The 20416-nt window shown below is 48.7% G+C and overlaps 1 protein-coding gene across 1 annotated transcript; it reads left to right on the plus strand.

Annotated features, from left to right (window-relative positions):
• Positions 1-1913: 1913 nt before the first annotated feature.
• STRA8 (stimulated by retinoic acid 8) lies at positions 1914-20406 on the plus strand. The gene is made up of 8 exons (XM_073008665.1): positions 1914-2105; positions 4119-4194; positions 4664-4748; positions 6588-6842; positions 7734-8019; positions 13355-13428; positions 16687-16798; positions 20130-20406. Exons 1-8 carry the CDS (start codon positions 1914-1916, stop codon positions 20202-20204), a joined length of 1155 nt encoding a protein of 384 aa, XP_072864766.1. The 3' UTR covers positions 20205-20406.
• Positions 20407-20416: the final 10 nt, after the last annotated feature.

The raw sequence follows: 20416 nt of genomic DNA on the forward strand, positions 1-20416 counted from the left end.
CACCTGCTTCCCTTTTTAATGTATGTTAACCTAAATCCCCTGGTGTCCAGGCACATCTGTTGCTCCTTAATTTAAACAAGTAAAAACAAAAAACAAAAAAACCGTACATTCTTCTGTTCAAAAAGTTCTCATTTTCCCTGGGCAGTTCAAAATCTTCACAGTTTCACTTTGCTTCCTATTAAAGATTAGTTGGTGTCTGGAAATTGAAGACCATAAAGGCATAGGCTCTAATCTAACATAACCCTGGAGCTAGGCTTGAGGGGCCTCTGCAGATTCATGCTGTTTTCCCTTGGAAGATACCACAGTGTAACTCCTGGTAACAGATGTGACAGAGGCATGCAGGGACCAGCGGAGGCAACCACAGCTTTACTGTTCCCATCTTCCTGCCCTGTTCCAAAAAGCAAAACAAGGAAAAGTCGATACACTGGGGAAGACCAGATTATTGATGAGAAGTTGTTTTCTGACCTAAAAAGTGTTTTAACATCTCACACTGCCTGATTGGGTTGACCATCTCATTGGCCTATTTTCCGTACTAAAACATAGTGGGAAAGGTGTCTTCCATCTCCCTTCCCCATAATCCCTTAATGAAGACTCTGTTTCCAGCTGCTGCCAGCTGTGGTGATGCTTGACACACAAATCAAGAGTTAATAGTGGCTCTCAAATTGTGAAAATATAAAGAATCACCTGGGGAGCTGCACGCTGGGTTCAGATCCGATGTTTTCGATGCAGGGCCTGGGCATGTATATTTTCAACAGTCTCCACATGTGACCCTAACATACCTCAAAATTAACAAACCCTTGGCGGAGGTCATGCATTGTCTCTGTACAGCAGGACTGAGCTCAGCGGGGAGTGGGCCTAGTGGAAACCTCTCACTGTAATTCATCAGAAACTCCAGCACTGAGGGCCTAATGGGGTCAGGCTCTGTGTTATGCACTGAGGGTACAGAAGGGACGAAGTCACAGCCTCCCTGTTCAAACAGCAGGCAGGCTAGTGGGGAATAGCTCTCTGAGTGGTGGGGTGAGGACTGATGGAAGGGTCTATGGCTCAGGTAAAAAGCCCTGGCCCCTGTATCTTATTGAAACAATTACATATGAGTCCCAGAATCGCCTCTCCTAGGGAAGGGCTTCTTGCTTGTAAGCTCAGATGTGACAAAGAAGGACACAGTGATCACCTCCAGAACCCACTAGAGGCAAGATAAGGCAAAATGGCTTTCACTTCTCTGTCATCGGGTGACTTCTTGCTTGCACAGGTGGTAAAGTGAATTTTCTTGTTTTCTTTTTTTTTTTTTTCCTTGAGGTGTATCACAAAAAAATTCATGAGTCTAAAGTGTACCCCTTGAGGGATTTTTTTTCATATGTATACACCTGCGTAACTACTACCCACATAAAAGAGGTGGCATTCTTAAGGTAGAAAAAGACCTCACAGTGGGGACAAGTACCTGTTCGGCTTTGAACAGACTAAAGTAAAGCCTGAGATCTCAGGATATGGCTGCTTTCCTTGGCCGTGCTTAAAATTAACCCCTGAAATTAACAAGTGTCTGGTGAGTACCTGCAATGTATTGGAACCTTTCGAGGTAAGTCCCAGGACCCCTCAACTGTTAAGTCCTATATGGGTGGTTTGCAATTTTAGGAGCTGAGCTTCAATAACAGAATTTGTGTTGACCATGTATAATCTCCATCTACTTTTCTTAATTAGCAATTGACCAACATCACCTTCAAAGGGCTTTTGTAAACTTGTCAAATTTCTCTCACTGTAAATCTCACCAATAACTGAATTCATGAGGGAATGAATTTGGGGCCTTTACTTGGGAAGGGTACCTCTTTTCTGCCTGCCTCAATTTGCCTTCCTTTTCCTTTAATATTGTATTTTTATTATCTAGGGCAAAAAAGCATAATAGTGCATTACAGCTTATAATGGCAACCCCTGAAGAAAGCAGCAACCCCCATGACAGAGAGACACCCCAGCTGCCAGCACAGCTGCAGGAGCTTGAGCATCGGGTGGCCCGGAGACGCCTGTCCCAGGCCCGCCACCGAGCCACCCTGGCAGCGCTCTTCAACAGCCTCAGGAGGACAGTGTACTCTCAGTCTGATCTCACAGCCTCAAAGGTATGGGGACCTAGAGGAGGAGAGGGGGCATTTCCACAGGGGAGGAGACGTTTTCACGTGTGGAGGGACTGTGCTGCAAGGCAGGGACTGGCCTGGAGCTGCCACTTCTGCTGGGGTTGCGACAAATGCCCTAGACAAATTTATAAACAACAGAAGTTTATTGCTCCTGGTTCTGGAGCCTGTGAAGTCCAAGACAAAGGTGCCATCAGATTGGGTGTCTGGTGAGGGCATGCTGTCTGGTTCATAGACAGGGCTGTCTTGCTGTGTCCTCACACGGGGGAAAGACAAACAGGTTCCCTCAGGACTCTTTTATAAGGGCACCAATCAGCTTAATCACCTTCCAAAAGCCCCCACCTCTTAATAGCATCATATCGGAGATTGGGACTCAATATACTAAATTTTGGGGGGACACAAACATTCAGACCATAGCAGCTGGAGAATCATCTTTCCACCCTACGAACAAGCCCCAGATGCTGGAAATCAGTCAGCCCCGAGTTCCAAGTCCTTGCTGACCCACCAGCATGGACATGAACTCTGGGACTGGGGAGAGCAAAACACATAGGAGTGCTCAGGGAGCTTGCAACTGACTGTGTCATCGTGTAGCTGCGGTTCCCTTCACCTTCTCTTCGGGCTGGCAGAGCGCTGTGACCCCAGCCCCCCTCAAGTCTCCTTTTTAGGCACCCACCAGAATCCTTGGACTCTAGAATGTGAAATCCCAGGCTGCTCTGCCCCCAGCTGCTTTGGGGTCCCGCCCATGCCTGCCCCACACTCTGGCCACATCTCACTGCAGCAGTTCCCTGAGCCAGGCCTGCCTCTCATGGCCTCTGTGTCTCTGCTCATGCAGTTAGCTCTGCCTTTGGGATTCTGTGCACACTTCAAAGCTGGGCTTGGCTCACTCTGCTCAGCTGCCCTGCTCCATGGAATCTTCTGGACCCCTCCAGTTGGACTATTCCCTCCTCCTTGTACATTTCCACAGCCCTTTGCTTCTACCCCTTGTTAGTACCTACTTAATTCTATCTTGTGTTATGAGGGGTTGTTTCCTTGCTTGTCTTCCCTGTCAGAGGTCAGCACCCTGAGAGCAGGGACTGTCTTATGTACTCTGTATCCCTGGGACTTAGCACACAGTTTTGCCCTTGTACATGTCCAAGGGATGCATGCAGCCCCTGACAGATACAGGTGGTCAGCCTAACAAACAACATTTAGCATTGCTCGTTTTTGAATGATCTTGCTGTTACCATTTTGACTTTAATAATGTTACATACAGGAAGGAAGGAGGGAAGAAGGAAGGAAGAGAGAGGAGGAGGGAAAGAAAAAGGAAGGAAGGGAGGAAGGGAGGAAGGAAGAAAGGAAGGAAGGAAGAAAGGAAGGGAGGAAGGGAGGGAGAAAAAAAGGAAGGAAGTTGGAAGGAAGGAAGGAAAAAAGGAAAGAAGAAGGGTGGGAGGGAAGCAGAAGTGAGGGGAGGGAGGAAGGGAGAGAGGGAAGGAGGGAAAAAGGGAAAGAGGGAAATTTAGAGTTTGGGTTGACAGCATTTGATAAGTTTTTAGATCATCTGGAGAGTATGCAGTTAGCAAATAAAAATAGTGGGAGAATAGGACATTTAATATTAACTAGCCCTTTGCACAATGTTACAACTGAGCTGAAGTCTAGCTCTGCTTTGTGCATGCCTGGGGTTGACGTTCATGCAGACTGCGCCTCTTTCATCACTCCTTATTCCACCTTCAAGCCGCCTCTGTAGTCATTTGCCTTTCTACAGCAGTAGCAATTTGCTGAACAAAGCTTAACTCTTTCCAAATCCTTTGGCGTTTTGGTGAGAACCCATTTCTAGGCTACAAACAAAACTTAGTGCCTCCTGTGCATCAGAACGAACTTCCTATTCTTTTCACTGACGAAGTTAAGGGATGTGACTTTGCATCTGAGGGAGTGTGGCCTCAGTCCTGGGAAGGGATTCCTTGGTCCACAAAACCAGTCTCTGCAGTGAGAGGCTGGCTTTCAGCATTGTCTGTCTATCCTCAGTGGCAGGTTCTGAATAAGGCAAAGAGTCATATTCCGGAACTGGAGCAAACCCTGGATAATTTGTTGAAGCTGAAAGGTAATGGATCCCTACTTGCCAACCCCATCTCCCTCCCTGGAGAAAACTGGTTCCGTTTTTCTATTGAAAACAGAAGTTGGGTTACAATGAATCAACGAATATTTATTGAGGGCCTACTGTGTGCCAGGAACTGTGCTTGGGCCAATGTTGAGGGTCCCTGTCCTTAGTGAGCCTGCAGTCCAGCAAGACCGGCCAGAGGCACCAGGACATGAGACTTTGATGAGTTCCCTACTGGAGTGCTGCTGAAGGCACCTGATCTCATCTTCAGAGGCCAGAGGAAGAGTGGGCTGTTGCTTGTCTAAGGCTCTCCCCTCACACCTAGAAGGAGAAAGTGGGCTCTGGTCTCCCTAATGCTGACCCTGGAGGGTTCGGGGTCCCACCCATGGCCCACCTGGGCCAGAGGGTGGGAGAGACTCCAACAGAGGCCTGACTTTTCTCTTTGTGTTCCTGGCCTTTAACTCCCCAATAGCATCCTTCAACCTGGAGGATGGGCATGCAAGCAGCTTAGAGGAGGTCAAGAAAGAATATGCCAGCATGTATTCTGGAAATGACAGGTAAGACACCGCAAACCCCAGGAACCTGGGGATCTGCTGTGCCCTCACAGCCATCAGTACTGTCTGGTAGCAACTCACCCTTCCCCTCAGGCCTGCAGAACCATCAGGCTGCTGCTCATCATCCAAAACAGCCATATGCTGGAGACCATTCCTTTCTCTTTTATTCTAGTAACATGCATTCAATTCTTTCCCAATTATAAAAATGATCCATGCTTATCAGAGAAGATGCAGAAAATACACAAAAGCCCAAAAATATATATTACCTCAGAACTCAAAGAAAATCAATGTGAATTTTCAAGAAAATCCATCAAGTTTTTTAAAAAGTTGCATGTTATTCTTTAGAGAAATTAGACCCTAGTGTTTATATTATATGGTAGCTTTTTCTGTATGTATTTTTTAAAGCCACAACTAATCGCTTTCTTGGAGGCTTCATATGACCATCAGGAAAATGCAAATCTCAGTCTATATTCCAGGCCTCCTGGGAACCTAAGAAAAGGTGTCACAAATGCTGAAAAGGGAACATTATTAATATGTCACATTCATAATTTGAAGGAGAAACTGATCTGAGAAATGTACTTTTATGATCTCATGGTTTTTTGTTTTTTGTTTTTGTTTTTGTTTTGTTTTTTGAGATGGAGTCTCACTCCGTCAGTCAGGCTGGACTGCAGTGGCATGATCTCAGTTCACTGCCACCTCTGCCTCCCAGGTTCATGAGATTCTCCTGCCTCAGTCTCCTGAGTAGCTGGGATTACAGGCACCCACCACCACACCTGGATAGTTTTTGTATTTTTAGTAGAGACGGGGTTTCACCACGTTGGCCAAGCTGGTCTCAAACTCCTGACCTGAAGGTGTCTACCCGCCTCGGCCTCCCAAAGTGTTGGGAAGCGTGAGCCACCGCGCCCAGCTGAGCTTGCTTTTTTAACTCAACATGGTACCTTGGGGATTATTCCTATAAGTATAAAGAGACCCTGGGTGTGGGTCATGACTTTTCTAAATTGTATCCTGCTGTTTCATTCTCTTCAAGGTGTCTTTTGAAGAGCAGAATTTGTAGATTTTGATGAGTCCAATTTATCCTTTTTTTAATGGATTGAGCTTTTGGTTTAAACCTAAGTATGTCATTTTTTCATGCTATTGTAAATGATGCTTTTTAAAATTTCAGTTTCCAATTATTCATTGCTACTATGTAACAATATTATTGATTTTTATATTCTGATATTGTCTTCTGCAACCTTGCTCAATTCCCTTCTTGGTTCTAATGACATGTTTGTAGATTATTTGAGATTTTTCTACACAGATAATCATGCTGTGTGCAAATAAAGATAGATTTGTTTCTTCTGCTCCAGTCTATATTCCTTTAATTTCTTTTGCTTGCCTTACTGGACTGGCTAGAACTTCCGGAACAATTTTGAATAGAAATAGTAAGAGTGGACCGCCTCATCTTATTCCTGATTGAGAGGGGAAACTGTCTTTTGCCATTAAGCATGATGTTAGTGGTAGGTTTTTTTTTTTGAGATACCCTTTATCAGGTTAACAAAACTCCCTTTTTTTTCTAGTTTGCTGAGAGTTGTTATCATTCATGGATGTTGATTTTGTCAGATGCCTTTTCTGCATCTATTGAGGTTTTTCTTCTGTAGTCTGTTGATATGCTGAATTGCACTGATTGATTTTCAAATGTTGAACCAGTTATCTTGCATTCCTAGGAAAAATCCATTTGGTCGTGATGTGTACACCTACACACACATACATATACATGTATACTTGCTAAAGTTGCTAAGACTGTCTTGTCCATATTCATGAGGGATATTAGTCTATAGTTGTCTTGTTTGTTTTCTTTCCCAGCCTGCTGTCAAACAGTTTTTCTCAGAATGGTTCCTCCCCTTGGTGCCCAATTGAGGCAGTCAGGAAGGATGCTGAGGAGGGGGAAGACGGGGAAGAGGAAGATCAAGAAGAGGAGGAGGAAGAAGAGGAGGAGGAGGAGGAAGAGGAGGAGGAGGAAGAGGAGGAGGAGGAAGAGGAGGAGGAGGAGGAAGAGGAGAAAAAAGTGCTCTTATGCTCCCCAGGCACTTTGTCGCCTGACCTCATGGAATTTGAACGGTGTGAACAGCTGGGTGGGGTGGCTTTGTGCACCCGTGGAGCTCCCTCCCATGGGGAAGGGGACAGAGGTTCTGGCTGGAGTACGCTGCAGCTGTGTACGCCAGCTGGAGTGAACGGTTCATAGGAGGCCCTGAATCACGAACTCTCCAGGATTTTCATATGGGAGGGGCTCAGGGACAGGACTGGCAGAGAGGCTAGAGAAATAGTCTTGAAGCTGCATTAGCATAGCACATACACTCATACAGTGTTTTTACTTAGACTGGGTGTTTATCTGGGGTGACTTGTGGGGGGCACAGCTGATGGTGATTATGAGGGCTAACCCCCTTTTCCCCCAAAACACACACCCCTACAAGTCCGCACTGGTCTTATAGTAGGAAAGATAGGAATGGCTGGCTCAGACGTACCTTGCCACTGCCTCCTCCACAGACTCAAGGCCCCTCAGCAGCCGTGTTGGCTTCCAGAGGAGTTGGCTCAATAGCAGGAGGCTGTCTCCACAGCCGAGCCTGACTTTCGGGCTGCAGGATAAAGCTAGAGTCCTACCATGCCCACACATTCATGGGCTCAGAATTTTAAAGAATATTCCCTTAGGATGAGAGCCGAGGCAGCTACGTCTCTTACCTGCTTCTCTCTAACACTGAGGGCTTCATGGGGCAGGGACCGGGGGAACTCGGGGAGGGGCCCCAAAACCCAAGTCTATGTCCTTCATGGCCCCCAAGAAGGCTCTGCTCTCCAAGGGCCATGGGCGTGCAGAGTCAGAGAAGTCTAAGCCCCTGGTGAGCCGTGGCACCGTGGCCGGGCCTGTGTGCTGGGGTCCACGCCATGGACCGAATCCCGGGGAGACGCTTCGAGAGGGAGCTTCAGAGGTGCGAGACAGCGCCGCTTCTATTCCAGGTATCTCAACTTTTACAAACAGACGATGGACCTCCTCACCGGCAGCGGGATCATTACTCCGCAGGAGGCGGCGCTGCCTATTGTCTCTGCGGCCATCTCCCACCTGTGGCAGAACCTCTCGGAGGAGAGGAAGGCCAGCCTCCGGCAGGCCTGGGCGCAGAAGCACCGCGGCCCTGCGAGCCTGGCGGAGGCCTGCCGAGAGCCAGCCTGTGCGGAGGGCAGCGTGAAGGACAGCGGCGTGGACAGCCAGGGGGCCAGCTGCTCGCTGGTCTCCACGCCCGAGGAGGTGAGCGGGCCTGCCCGGTGGCGTGGATGGGGCGCAGCAACCGCCCTCGCCCCCGCCCGGGGACACCAGGGCTTTGCATTTAGCAGGTCGGAGGTGCAGTTTGCCTTCTGGCTCCCAAGGTAGTTTCCGGTTTTCTTATCCTTGGGGCCACGGAACAGTATTTCTTTTTCTGCGGTTAGTTTCCTGGCCTTTCCCTGGGGATGGCAGAAGACAAGGCTTGGGAGGTTGTCTCAGTTAGGATTCTTTGGGCTGCTAGGGCCTGGAATTTTTTTTTTTTTTTTTTTTTTTTTTTTTTTTTTTTGAGACGGAGTTTTGCTCTGTCGCCCAGGCTGGAGTGCAGTGGTGCGATCTCGGCTCTCTGCAAGCTCCGCCTCCCGGGTTCACGCCATTCTCCTGCCTCAGCCTCCCGAGTAGCTGGGACTACAGGCACGCGCCACCTCGCCCGGCTAGTTTTTTGTAATTTTTAGTAGAGACGGGGTTTCACCGTGTTAGCCAGGATGGTCTCGATCTTCTGACCTCGTGATCTGCCCGTCTCGGCCTCCCAAAGTGCTGGGATTACAGGCTTGAGCCACCGCGACCGGCCTGGCCTGGATTATTAAACCATGGAGAAATGCACTCCTCACATCGGGGAGGTCCGAGGCAGGCAGAGGAGCTCACGATGTCCGCGTGGATTCTGGCCTCCTTTGGCTCTGCCTGGTTTCTTATCTTTCTCTCCCCTCCCCACCTCTCCCGGCCCCTGTGGCTGTGGAATGGCGGCTAGAGCAATCGAACGGTCATTCTTCCTACTTTACATCAGGTAAGACAAAGATTTCCTATGAAAGCTCTTTCTTAAGGGTTAAGGCAAAAGTTTTCCAGAACCGCTCCTCCCCTCTCATTGGCCGGAACTGGCCAAATTGCCAACCTGCTGAGCCAATGACTGGCCATAGAGTGGATCACGCTTGGACCAATCAGGTCCAGCCCTTGAAAGGCGGTCAGTTCCCACCCTAAAGAGCACTGGGAGCGATCTGCGAAGGGGAGGTCACCACAACTGCCACTATAAATGCATTTCTCAGCGTTCAGTACACTAGTCAGAATGGCTGTGGCCATAGTCTGCAAAGCAGAGCATCAGGTAGCATTTGAGGTCGCCCAACACGGAGATAAAAGTGGGCCCACAGCTGCTCTTCCAGAATGAGGATGGCCTCAGAACACTGCTCTACCGCACGGCCCAGGCTGCGCTCGCTCCTCTAGAGGGGCAGACGATGCGCACTCTGCACAGGCCCTGTGCTTCGTGGACATTTAGCATCCATGGCTTCCACCTGATACATGCCACCCCCTTGTCCTGACTTTCCAAATGCTCCTCAGTCGGTGCGCCTTTGAGGAGACGACATGCTAGTTTCCCAGTGTCTCTCTGTGGAGTCTTAGGGCCAGAGAGCCTCCGATTGACTCTGACCCTGGGGTTACAGCCCTGGAATGCCTCCATTTTTTAGAAGGTTCCTCAGCTATCAGGCCCAAGCCTGGTGACGGACAGATATCACCCCCGTTCCTGTCCTTCTAGTTTGCAGGCCTAGCCTGCAGCGTGACTTGCCCAGAACACCCAGCTCCCGCTTCAGTGGCTGTATGTCTCTCATTACACATTTTTTCACACCACTCTGCCCTTTGGTCACCTGTTGGTGGTCAACCCTCCGTTATCTCCCCTGATGCTTCTCAACTGAATCACCTGTGGAGTTTTTTAAACGTCAGGTGCCTGGCGGGGTGCGGTGGCTCGCGCCTGTAATCCCAGCACTTTGGGAGGCCGAGCAAGGTGGGAGCATTGCGTGAACCCAGGAGTTTGAGACCAGCCTGGGCAACACAGTGAGACTGTGTCTCTACCAAAAATTTTAAAAAGTAGAGAGCTGTGGTAGTGTACCCCTGTAGTCCTAGCTACTCAGGAGGCTGAGGCAGGAGGATCCTTTGAGCCCAGGAGGTCAAGGCTGCAGTGAGCTATGATCGTGTCACTGCACTCCAGCCTGGGCAACAGAGCAAGACGCTATCTCAGAAAAAAAAAGAAAAAAGTCAGGTGCCAGGCTGCTATCCCAGACCCATTGAATCAGAGCCTCTGAGGGTGGGGCCTCAGGATCCGCCTTTTTAACAAGCTTCCCTGGTGGCTGGTGCGGTGGATCCTATTGGAGGGAACTCCGGTGCAGATGTTCAGTGGCCTGCCAGCTACTGCCTTGGTCCTTTCCCCGACCCCCAAGCATTGGTCCACCAGACCGTGGCTTCTGATCTGGTTTTCCTCTGATGTTGCGTCCACCATGATGCGTTCTGTTCCATGATGGCTCAAGAGAGCCAGATGATTAGGATCTTGTGCCCAAGGCATGTATGAAAGGGCAGCCAAACAGATGTGTTTACAGCCCCAAAGTGCCAAGCCCTGGAGTCTCATATGAAGAAAATGAAAGGAAAAGACAGTCATGGGCTACGTAAAAATGTTTTGGGCAACAACAGACCACATATACAATGGTCTGTGATGTATAATGATGATAATGGAGCACATATGGAAACCTGATATATGGCACTTGATATTGGCATTGCAGATCAAGTAGGGGAAATAATCGATCTTCAGTAATGGAGTTTGGATTTTTGGTTTTCCATATGAAAAATATATATATATATAAATATATGGGCTGGGTGCAGTGACTCCAGTCTGTAATTCCAGCACTTTGGGAGGCCAAGGTGGGTGGATCATCTGAGGTCAGGAGTTCGAGACCAGCCTGGCCAACGTGGTGAAACACTATCTTTACTAAAAATACAAAAATTAGCTGGGCATGGTGGCGAGCGCCTGTAATCCCAGCTACTTAGGAGGCTGAGGCGGGAGAATCACTTGAACCTGGGAGGTGAAGGTTGCAGTGAGCTGAGATCGCACCATTGCACTCCAGCCTGGGTGACAAGAGTAAAACTCCGTCTCAAAAAAAAGATACATATATATATATATGCAATCTAGGTTTGCATAAGTACACTCTGTGATGTTCACGTGACAAAGTTGCCTAAGGACACATTTCTCAGAACTTATCCCCATCAGTAAGTGTTGCGTGACAGTATCTACCAAATGCCTGAGCCATTCTGTCAAACTTGACCGTGCAAGCATGCCAACACATCCAAAAAGAAAATAACCAGAATCATCTAATGTCTCCAAATCATGGAAACAGCTTTTCTGGGTTTTTCAGGGAGGCCTATGGGCTGAGGTTTTTTGGGTATTAAGGGAAGCTGGCAGCAGATTCCCTCAGCTGTGGCCAGAAGCAGGGCTCTGCCTGCACTGCTGTGCCCAGGTTTAGGCCAGGCCAGGGCTGGGCGATAAGGTAGGCAGAACAGAGAACTCCCATACCCAAAGCAGGGACAAAGCCACAGTTACTCCTGCTGTGCAGTGACACCACTGCAGCCCCTAGTCCACCTGGAGAGGTTCTGCTGCACAACTGTTGTGTTAGAGGACAGCAGCGGGGTCAGATGGGCCCGGGAGGCCCTGGACTGCTCCATTTCAGTTCAGAGAGGAGCTGCCCTGCGAGTGTGGTGGCACTCTGGAAAGGCTGTGGAGGCTGGTGTGGGGGTCCCCTCTCAAGCTGGCTTGTGAGGGAGATTTGCACAGGTGAGCACGATGTGTGGCCTGCGACTTTGGTGGGCCGATTGCTTAAGGACAGGAATTTCAGTTCTCCGTCCCTGTTTCAGGCCTGCCAGGGAGCAACATGGAGCTGATGGGCTTCAGAGCTGATGGCCACTGGATCACAGGTCTTTCTGTGGCCCCTTTCCAGATCCTCTTTGAAATGACCACAGAGATATCATGTAGAAGGACTACAGAAAATGTTCGGAAAACTAAGAGAGGGGCCAGAGTCCCAAGGGATTCAGTTCCAGGAAGCAAATTGAAAGAAAGGGCAGACATCAATCCTCTTGAAAGAGCTGTGTGTTGCAGGGAGGGGAGAGGAGAGGAGAGACCCTGGCAGAACCTGCCAGTACCTGCCAGTGTAAAGGGGATGCCAGTTAAAGTAAAGCATGCCCAGTTAAATTTTTTTTTTTTTTTTGAGATGGAGTCTCGCTCTGTCGCCCAGGCTGGAGTGCAGTGGCCGGATCTCGGCTCACTGCAAGCTCCTCCTCTGGGGTTTATGCCATTCTCCTGCCTCAGCCTCCCGAGTAGCTGGGACTACAGGTGCCTGCCACCGAGCCCGGCTAGTTTTTTGTATTTTTTTAGTAGAGACGGGGTTTCACCGTGTTAGCCAGGATGGTCTCGATCTCCTGACCTTTTGATCCGCCCGTCTCGGCCTCCCAAAGGTTCAGTTAAATTTTTAATACAAAAACGTCCCATGCACGATTTGGAGCATTCTTATACTAAAACTTATTCATTCTTTATCAGAAATTCAAAATGTAACTAGGCATCCCGTATTTGTATTTGCTAAATCTGGCAGTCAAGTAAGTGTAACTCATGTTTCTGTAACATATTTAATATCCTCTAACACTTTAGGGGGAAGCAGGATGAAAAACTGTCTAAATAGCAAGATTCCAAATTGGAAATATATATTATAGACCTGGGGGAAGTGACTGGAGAGAATTAGATCAACGTGTCAACAATGGACATGGGTGGGATTGTTTCTCAGTAATTCTTATTTTCTTGATCTGTTTCTATTTTCCAAAATTTCCACAATGAACATATATGTCTTTTATAAAGCAGGTAATGTTCAATTATGTGTCAGGTATGTCTGTTATGAAGTAGGTAATGTTTAAATGTAACCAGATACTTCACATACATTATCTTACTTAATTATTGGAATAGCCCTGTGAGTAGACACTGATGTGACTCCTATTTTATAGTGGAGGATTTGTGAGATGAAGTAACTTGTCCCAGGTCACACAGCTAGCAAGGGGCAGGCCTGGGAGTTGGCCTGCCTGCAGCCTAACCCAGAGCCTTCCTGACCCTCTGGATTCAGCTGCCCTGGCATGAGACTGCTAGACTGAGGACCCTGGGCTCCAATAATCTGTCCACCTTGGAGGTTTTGATGAGCTTTTTCTCAGTGGTAAACTGAGGCTCTGGTAATTACATCTCACACCTGAGCTCCCACCTTCTTCGGCAAGAGGAGTCACAATCCCCATTTCTTCCTGTCCCTCACAGCCACCTCCAGGCTTGGCAGTTTGTCCTGGGCACTCTAGAGTTTAGCATTCACCCCCTAGGAAGAACACCAAGCAGAGCCCCCAGGTGTGGGCCCCTGCTCTGATATGCACACCCTCTGGGGTGTGGTGTAAAGACAGAGCCTTTCCACTCATCGCTCCCCAGCAGCCCAGAGCAAGCGTGAAATTGTCAAGTTATTTCCCACACATGAAGTGTTGTGCTTTCTTTCAGATCCTTTTTGAGGATGCCTTTGATGTGGCAAGCTTCCTGGACAAAAGTGAGGTTCCAAGTACATCTAGCTCCAGGTGAGGAAGAGGGTATGAGATAGCATGTGCCTGTGTGTGGGTGGATGTGAGATTGTGTGTGTGCAGGTGTGTTTGTGTGAGTTTGCATGTGCATGAATGTGGTAAGTCAGAGAGAGAGAGGTGTGTGTGTGTGTGTGTGTGTGTGTGTGCACGCACACACCCCTGCTGGGGTGTTCAGGAGCCTCTCCTCTGCAGCCCCTAGATGGGTGTTGTATTAGTCCATTCTCACACTGTTACAAAGAACTACCCAAGACTGGGTAATTTATAAAGAAAAGAGGTTTAAGTGACTCACACTTCCACAGGCTATAAAAGAGGCATGGCTGGGGAGGCCTCAGGAAACTTACAATCATGGTGGAAGGCAAAGGGGAAACCTGTAAATCCTCACGTGGTGACAGGAGAGAGAGTGAAGGGGGAAGTGCTACACACTTTTCAAACAACCAGATCTTGTGAGGACTCTGTCATGAGAACAGCAAGGGGCACATCCACCCTCATGATTCAATCACCACCCCCACCAGGCCCCTCCTTCAACACGTGGGGATTAGAATTCGACAGGAGATTTGGGTGGGGACACAGAGCCAAACCAGATCCGGAGCCTAATTCAGTGGGCATTCTTGGGATCCACTTTTTTTCTGTGATTAGAAGTGAGCTGGTTCTAGGATTGTGTCATAGACCTGGGGATGACATTATCTGTGGTGTCTTTAGAGTAGAAAATTCTTCCATCCTGGTGCAGGGCTGGGACACACCAGGTTATCAGCTGTAGGTTGTGGAAAGTCATCTGTTCACTTTGCACCCTATTCCCAGTGTGTGTTAGTCCTGCTAACCTCTGCTGAGGGCTGCTGTATCCCTGCCTTAAGTCCATTATATACTAAATGCCATAGACTGGATGGCTTATAAACAATAGAAATGTATTTCTCACAGTTCTGGAGGTTGGGGAGTCTACGATCAAGGTGCCAGCAGAGTCAGAGCCTCGCTTTTTCACAGAGGGCACCTTCTAGATAAAACTTCACATGGTGAAGGGGCAAGAAATCTCTTTGGAACCTATTTCTTTTTTTTTTAATTTTTTTTTTTTTTTAAGATGGAGTCTCACTCTATCACCCAGGTTGGAGTGCAGTTGTGTGATCTTGGCTCACTGCAACCTCCACCTCCTGGGTCCAAGTGATTCTCCTGCCTCAGCCTCCCAAGTAGCTGGGATTACAGGTGCATGCCACTATGCTTGGCCAATTTTTGTATTTTTAGCAGAGACGGGGTTTTGCCATGTTGGCCAGGCTGGTCTTAAACCCTTGACCTCAGATGATCTACCCACCTCGGCTCCCAAAGTGCTAGGATTACAGGCATGAGCCACAGTGCCTGGCTCTGGGACCTATTTTATAAGGGCACTAATCCCATCATGAGGGGCCCACCTTCATGCCCTAATCTATGATCTCCCAGAGCCCCCCACCTCCTAACACCTTCACGTTGGGGGTTAGGGTTCAGCATATGAATTTTGGAAGAACATAAACCATCAGTCTGTAGCTCCCAGGGCAACTTGCAGGCAGGTTCTCCCAGCTGACCTGGAAGGAGAAGGCGGGAGGGGGCTCTGGGGCACAGAGAATAAGGGCCAACATGCAAACAGGCCTGGGCCCTGAGTTTAGGGGACTGTCTGAGTTCTGCAAAAGCGGGTTACTGCTTTTCATGGTGCTAATGGGAATGGATATGGAAGGAGGGGAGAAAAGGATAGCTGACCCCATGAAGTGGGAAGACACAAAATAAGATGTGAAAAGATTTTAAAACAAGAAGCAGCTTGACTAACCATGTCCCAAAGGAGTGTTTTCTGAGAGAGAAATAATTTAGGACTGAAATTCCCTTGCTGCTTTGCTTGAAAAACCTGTGGTCTCAGGGCCTGAAGGCACAAGTTCTTCAGATACCTGTGCTGCTGTCATGGCTAAAAAGAATCCTGGATGTTTCATTTTTCTGCTTTGGGAGTGAGAGTGACATATCCTTGTGATCCCAATGAATATCTCCATTGTCCTCTCAAGGGGAGCCTGGCCTATGGGTGCCTGTGAGGCCTTGGGGCCACAGCTGTCCCCTGTAACCCAGCTGGCCTTTCAGCAGAGCTTCAGGCAGGCCACACATCAGCATTTTCCCTCCATTCTCCCTGTTCCATCCAGGCCTAGATGGACTTGGGGAGAAGTGGGGTTGTCAGAGGAGGGCTTTGTCCTCTCCAGATCGACCTTACAGAGTGACTCAAGCGCTTCTCAGCTGTGCGTTGAGTTTCATTTTGCTGCAATTGGCTGGAAGAGACATTCCTGTTTCTGTGCTGAGCTTGGGCTGCAAAGACAACCATCGAGAAGCTGCCAGCCTGTCCTTGCCAAGCAATATTCAGAACTCTCTGCACTGCTGATGGAACAGAAAAACAATCTATTAAAAACATTCCACTTTCCCTAGAAAAGTCAGGGGTTGGGGCCAGAGGGTTCCTCAGCTGACTGTGGGGCCTACATCCTGGGAGGAAGTGAGGGCTGCCTACTGACTCACAATGAGTGCGTGCCAGCTGTCCTGCAGACACACAGCCTCTGTGCTTTAAGGAGCCCTTTGAAGCAGGGTCTACACTGCAGGGCCTGGCTCTTAGCGGGCATTCCTAAATGTTGCATGAGCCTCTGCCACCTTTCCTAAAGGCTGAGCTATCTCATCATCTTCTGAGGCCCCGCAACAACAGTTGCCGTTAGCTTTTGAAGGATTTTAATGTCTGCTTTGAAATTGTGCTGCTTATGGTGACATAAGCTCGAGTCACACAGGGCTTCTCCCCTTGTCCCAGACAGGCAGGAGGAAAAGAACCTGCACAACAGGCCTCCTTTCTGCACCAGGGCTTGAGTTCCACGTTAGACCTGCTGAGCGGTGGCAACTCAGCGAACTGAACTCAAGACACGCAGCGTGCCTGGAGCTGCCTCAGCAGCCACGGTGGAAGCAGAACCGTGGGGGCATTCCGCAGAAGATTGACTGAGGGATAGAGGAACTCTTGTTCCCTTGTTCCAGCAGCCATAGCTCAGAACACTAAATTAGGGCACAGGAGTCAGTCTCACCACAGTCTCGATTTTCCAGGGGATTCCAGACATGATATGGGAGCAGAGGTAACACAGACCTTTCAAGGAGAGGTCTGGGCTGTCTGAGGATTTACAAGTGCTTGGTTCACACTGTGACCCAAATCTTTCAGGGGAGCAGGGAGCAGAGTTGAAAGATCAGGATCCTGAATATTTGTTGTCTCTTCTTCCTTTCTGTTGTCAGTTCAATGCTTGCCAGCTGCAACCCAGAAAACCCAGAGGAGAAGTTTCAGCTCTATATGCAGATCATCGACTTTTTTAAAGGCCTTAGCTGTGCAAACACTCAAGTAAAGCAGGTAGGACAAAGTAGAGGACCGTGGTACCTCCACCCACCTCTCTTAGATAGCAAAAAGGACTCTTAAGGGCAGCCGTCACCAGACCTCACCCCAATCATACCATGAAGGGCCACTGGGCAGGGACACTCTTTCATTCTCTCTAGCTTGCTCCGTGGATGGTCACCTTCAGCCTGATGCATCCTATAGAATGAATGGAAGACAGCCAGGGAAACAGGAAAGACACAGAGGTGTCCTCTAGGGCAGGGGTCCCAAATCCCTAGACCACAGACTAGTACAGATCCATGGCCTGCTAGGAACAGAGATGCACAGCAGAGGGTGAGCGTGACCACCTGAGCTCTGCCTCATGTCAGATCAGCAGGGGCATTAGATTCTCATACGCGCGCAGACCCTATTATGAACTGCTCATGCAAGGGGTCTAGGTTGCTCTCTCCTTATGAGAATTTAACTAATGCCTGATGATATGAGGTGAAACGGTTTCATCCTGAAACTACCCTTGCCTCCCAGGTCTGTGGAAAAATTGTCTTCCATGAAACTGGTCCCTGGTTCCATAGAGGTTGGGAACAACTGCTCTAAGGCAGACCTGGACTGGGATCCCTTTGAAGCAGGAACCCAATCCTAGGGGTCTGACTCTCAACAGGCATTCATAAATGTTGTGTGAACCCTTGACACCTTCCCAAAACACTGAGCTATTGCATCACCTTCTACAATTTTCATCATCTTCAGTAATATTTGCTGTCAGCTTTTGAAGGATAGTAATGTCTGCTTCCAAATTGTTCCACTTAGAGTGCTATGAGTAGTGGGACTCTTGGTTCGGAGGGCCATTCCTGGAAGCTTTTGTCAGGGAAGGGGGATTATGCCTGAGCCACCAAGGGGACAGGTCCTTTCAGATTCACAGCCATGGATTTTTCTTTACTAATTTAGCAATAATACAACTGTTTATTTAAAAGGTAAGTTATAATAATAGCAAATGTCTGTTTCAAAATAGTCAGGACACCTGTTCAATAGGCTAAGGTATAACTTGCCCTTTTCCAACTCAGTCTTCATTTCCCTCTGCTGGGATCACGGCAAATCCTCACATGGAGCCCTCCCCTGCAGTTTGCTCTCCCCTTCCCACCAATCCTTGGGTGGTTGTCCCCTGGACCAGTTGTCCCAGCCCTTCCCTGCAGTCTGCTCTCCCCTTCCCACCAATCCTTGGGTGGTTGTCCCCTGGACCAGTTGTCCCAGCCCTTCCCTGCAGTCTGCTCTCCCCTTCCCACCAATCCTTGGGTGACTGTCCCCTGGACCAGTTGTCCCCTCTTTCTCTCAGATACAGTTAAATTAGCCTGCTTTATTAAGACTTTGAGAATAGACAAAAGGACAATCTTTGCTTTCCCTCCTTCTCCACATGTGGCAGAAAAGATAACAAGCTGGGATTCCAGTGTCCATACAAAGCAAAGGTGTGGCCGGGCGCGGTGGCTCACACCTGGAATCCTAGCACTTTGGGAGGTTGAGGTGGGCAGATCACTTGAGCCCAGGATTTCAAGACCAGTCCAGACAGTGTGACAAAACCTCATCACTACAAAAAATACAAAAATTAGCTCGGTGTGGTGGTGCATGCCTGTAGTCCCAGCTACTCAGGAGGCTGAGTTTGGAGGATCATTTGAGCCTACAAGGCAGAGGTTACACTGAGCTGAGATCATGCCACTGTACTCCAGCCTGGGCAACAGAGTGAGACTCTCTCAAAACAACAACAACAAAACAAAGCAAAGATGCCAAACTTCAGCACTCCTAGATTCCCGATGCCTCAGTGTTGCAAGAGCGGGGCCCAGAAATCTGCATTTTGAATGAGCTGTCCGAGTGGCTCTGGGGCAAGAGGACTCAGGCTTTGATAGACTCTGATGTAAACAGAAAAGTTTCATTCTCCTCTCAACCTCTGCCATTGTCTTCCCACTGAACAAGGGGCCCACATGATTTGCCTGGAGACCGTGGTCCCACCTCCCTGACACTCTTGATCCCTATTTCCCTGCCCCTATCAGGAGAGCATGGTGAATGGGAACTGCTTCTCCGGGGCAAGAAAGGCTCAGTTTGTGGAGGTTGTCCCCACTACCAGAATGTCACCCTTGGGACCAGGTCCCACATTCATTAGATGGTTGACTGGGGTCGGGGATGCCACCTGGGTCCATGGGGATCAACCCCGAACTGCAGGGCCGACAAGTTACAGGGGTCATTTTCTGCTGGGATGGAGAGAGACAGAAGGAGCAAAACCTCAGGAACGTATTTTTAGAGGAAGAAGTCATGGAGTGTCCTGAGGGGTTGGCTGGGATCACTGTTTACAGTGTCCCTTTAGGGACTGAGAAACCCTTGCTAAGCAAACAGTGCTGTTGCTTTTTTTTACTCAGGCTGGCATGCAATCATGGTGTGATCTTGGCTCACTGCAACCTCTGCCTCCCAGGTTCAAGAGATTCTTGCGCCATGGCCTCCCGAGTAGCTGGGATTACAGGTGCACACCACCACGCCCAGCTAATTATTTTGTGTTTTTAGCAGAGACAGGGTTTCGCCACATTGGCCAGGCTGGTCTCGAACTCTTAACCTCAAGCGATCTGCCTGCCTTGGCCTCCCAAAGTGCTGGAATTACAGGAATTGAGCTACCATAACCAGCCACAGTACTGCTGCTTAAAAAAAAAAAATCGTAATAGGTAACCCATGTACATGGCATAAAATTTACAAGTTACCAAAAGATATACAATGGACACTTACTTAGTCTCTCTCTCTCTCTTCCTTGCTTCCTAGCCCATACCCTCCCCAGAGGCAACTGCAGTGACCAGTTTCTTGTACACTCATCCAAAGATATTCTACAGATATTATATATTCTTTCAAACACAAATAGTAGTAGCCTACGATACACATTGCTTTGCACTTTGCCCTTTGTAAATAGCGTATCCCACAGATAGAGCACTCTCTCATTATTGTTGGAAAGGAGCTGCATGGTGTTCCACTGGTGGGAGCACTGTGGTGCAGTGTACCATCTTCTATTGGTGAGCATTTGGATAAAGCCTTATGAGGTCCTCTGTCTCTCTTGTGGGACCCTGGAAATCCCCAGGATAAAAAAAAAAGCCAGTTCTGCTCTCTCCTTTCTGGAGGTCATAGAGTGCTGAGTTGAGTGAAATTGAAATGGGACCTTCCCCCTTAGAGCCCTTGCTTCCTGGCCCAAGCTGGAGGTGAAAATGCAGCTGAAGAGACATAGGATAGAGTCTGGGGGCTGGGCACGCCAGAGATGCAGGAGCCTTCCTATCTGCCTGGGGCCTGAGACCCACAGATACAAAGTGAACCTCTTCCACTATGTGTCTTGCAGGAAGCATCCTTTCCTGTTGACGAAGAGATGATCATGTTGCAGTGTACAGAGACCTTTGATGATGAAGATTTGTGATGCAGAAGAGGGGCTGGAAGGGGAGGGACTCAATGAGGTGGGCAGTTCCTAAGGTTGAATGCTGGCAGCTAAGGTTGCACCTGCCTTGGCCTCCAGGACTCTTTGGAGTGGGTTGTTCCAGAAGAATTTTGATGATTTTAGTTTCTGATTATTATAAAGTATAAGAGAAGCATCGCCTCCTGTTGGTCTTTTAGGGCTATTTGGCACAAAGG

Source organism: Chlorocebus sabaeus, chromosome 21 (genome assembly GCF_047675955.1).
Source record: "Chlorocebus sabaeus isolate Y175 chromosome 21, mChlSab1.0.hap1, whole genome shotgun sequence".
Classification (NCBI taxonomy): domain Eukaryota; kingdom Metazoa; phylum Chordata; class Mammalia; order Primates; family Cercopithecidae; genus Chlorocebus; species Chlorocebus sabaeus.

Coding starts and splice junctions, on each gene's coding strand:
- STRA8 (XM_073008665.1), top strand. CDS start 1,914: ATGGCAACCCCTGAAGAAAGCAGCAACCCCCATGACAGAGAGACACCC. Junction 13,429..16,686: donor CCAAGTACATCTAGCTCCAG/GTGAGGAAGAGG, acceptor TTCTGTTGTCAG/TTCAATGCTTGCCAGCTGCA. Junction 16,799..20,129: donor CAAACACTCAAGTAAAGCAG/GTAGGACAAAGT, acceptor TGTGTCTTGCAG/GAAGCATCCTTTCCTGTTGA.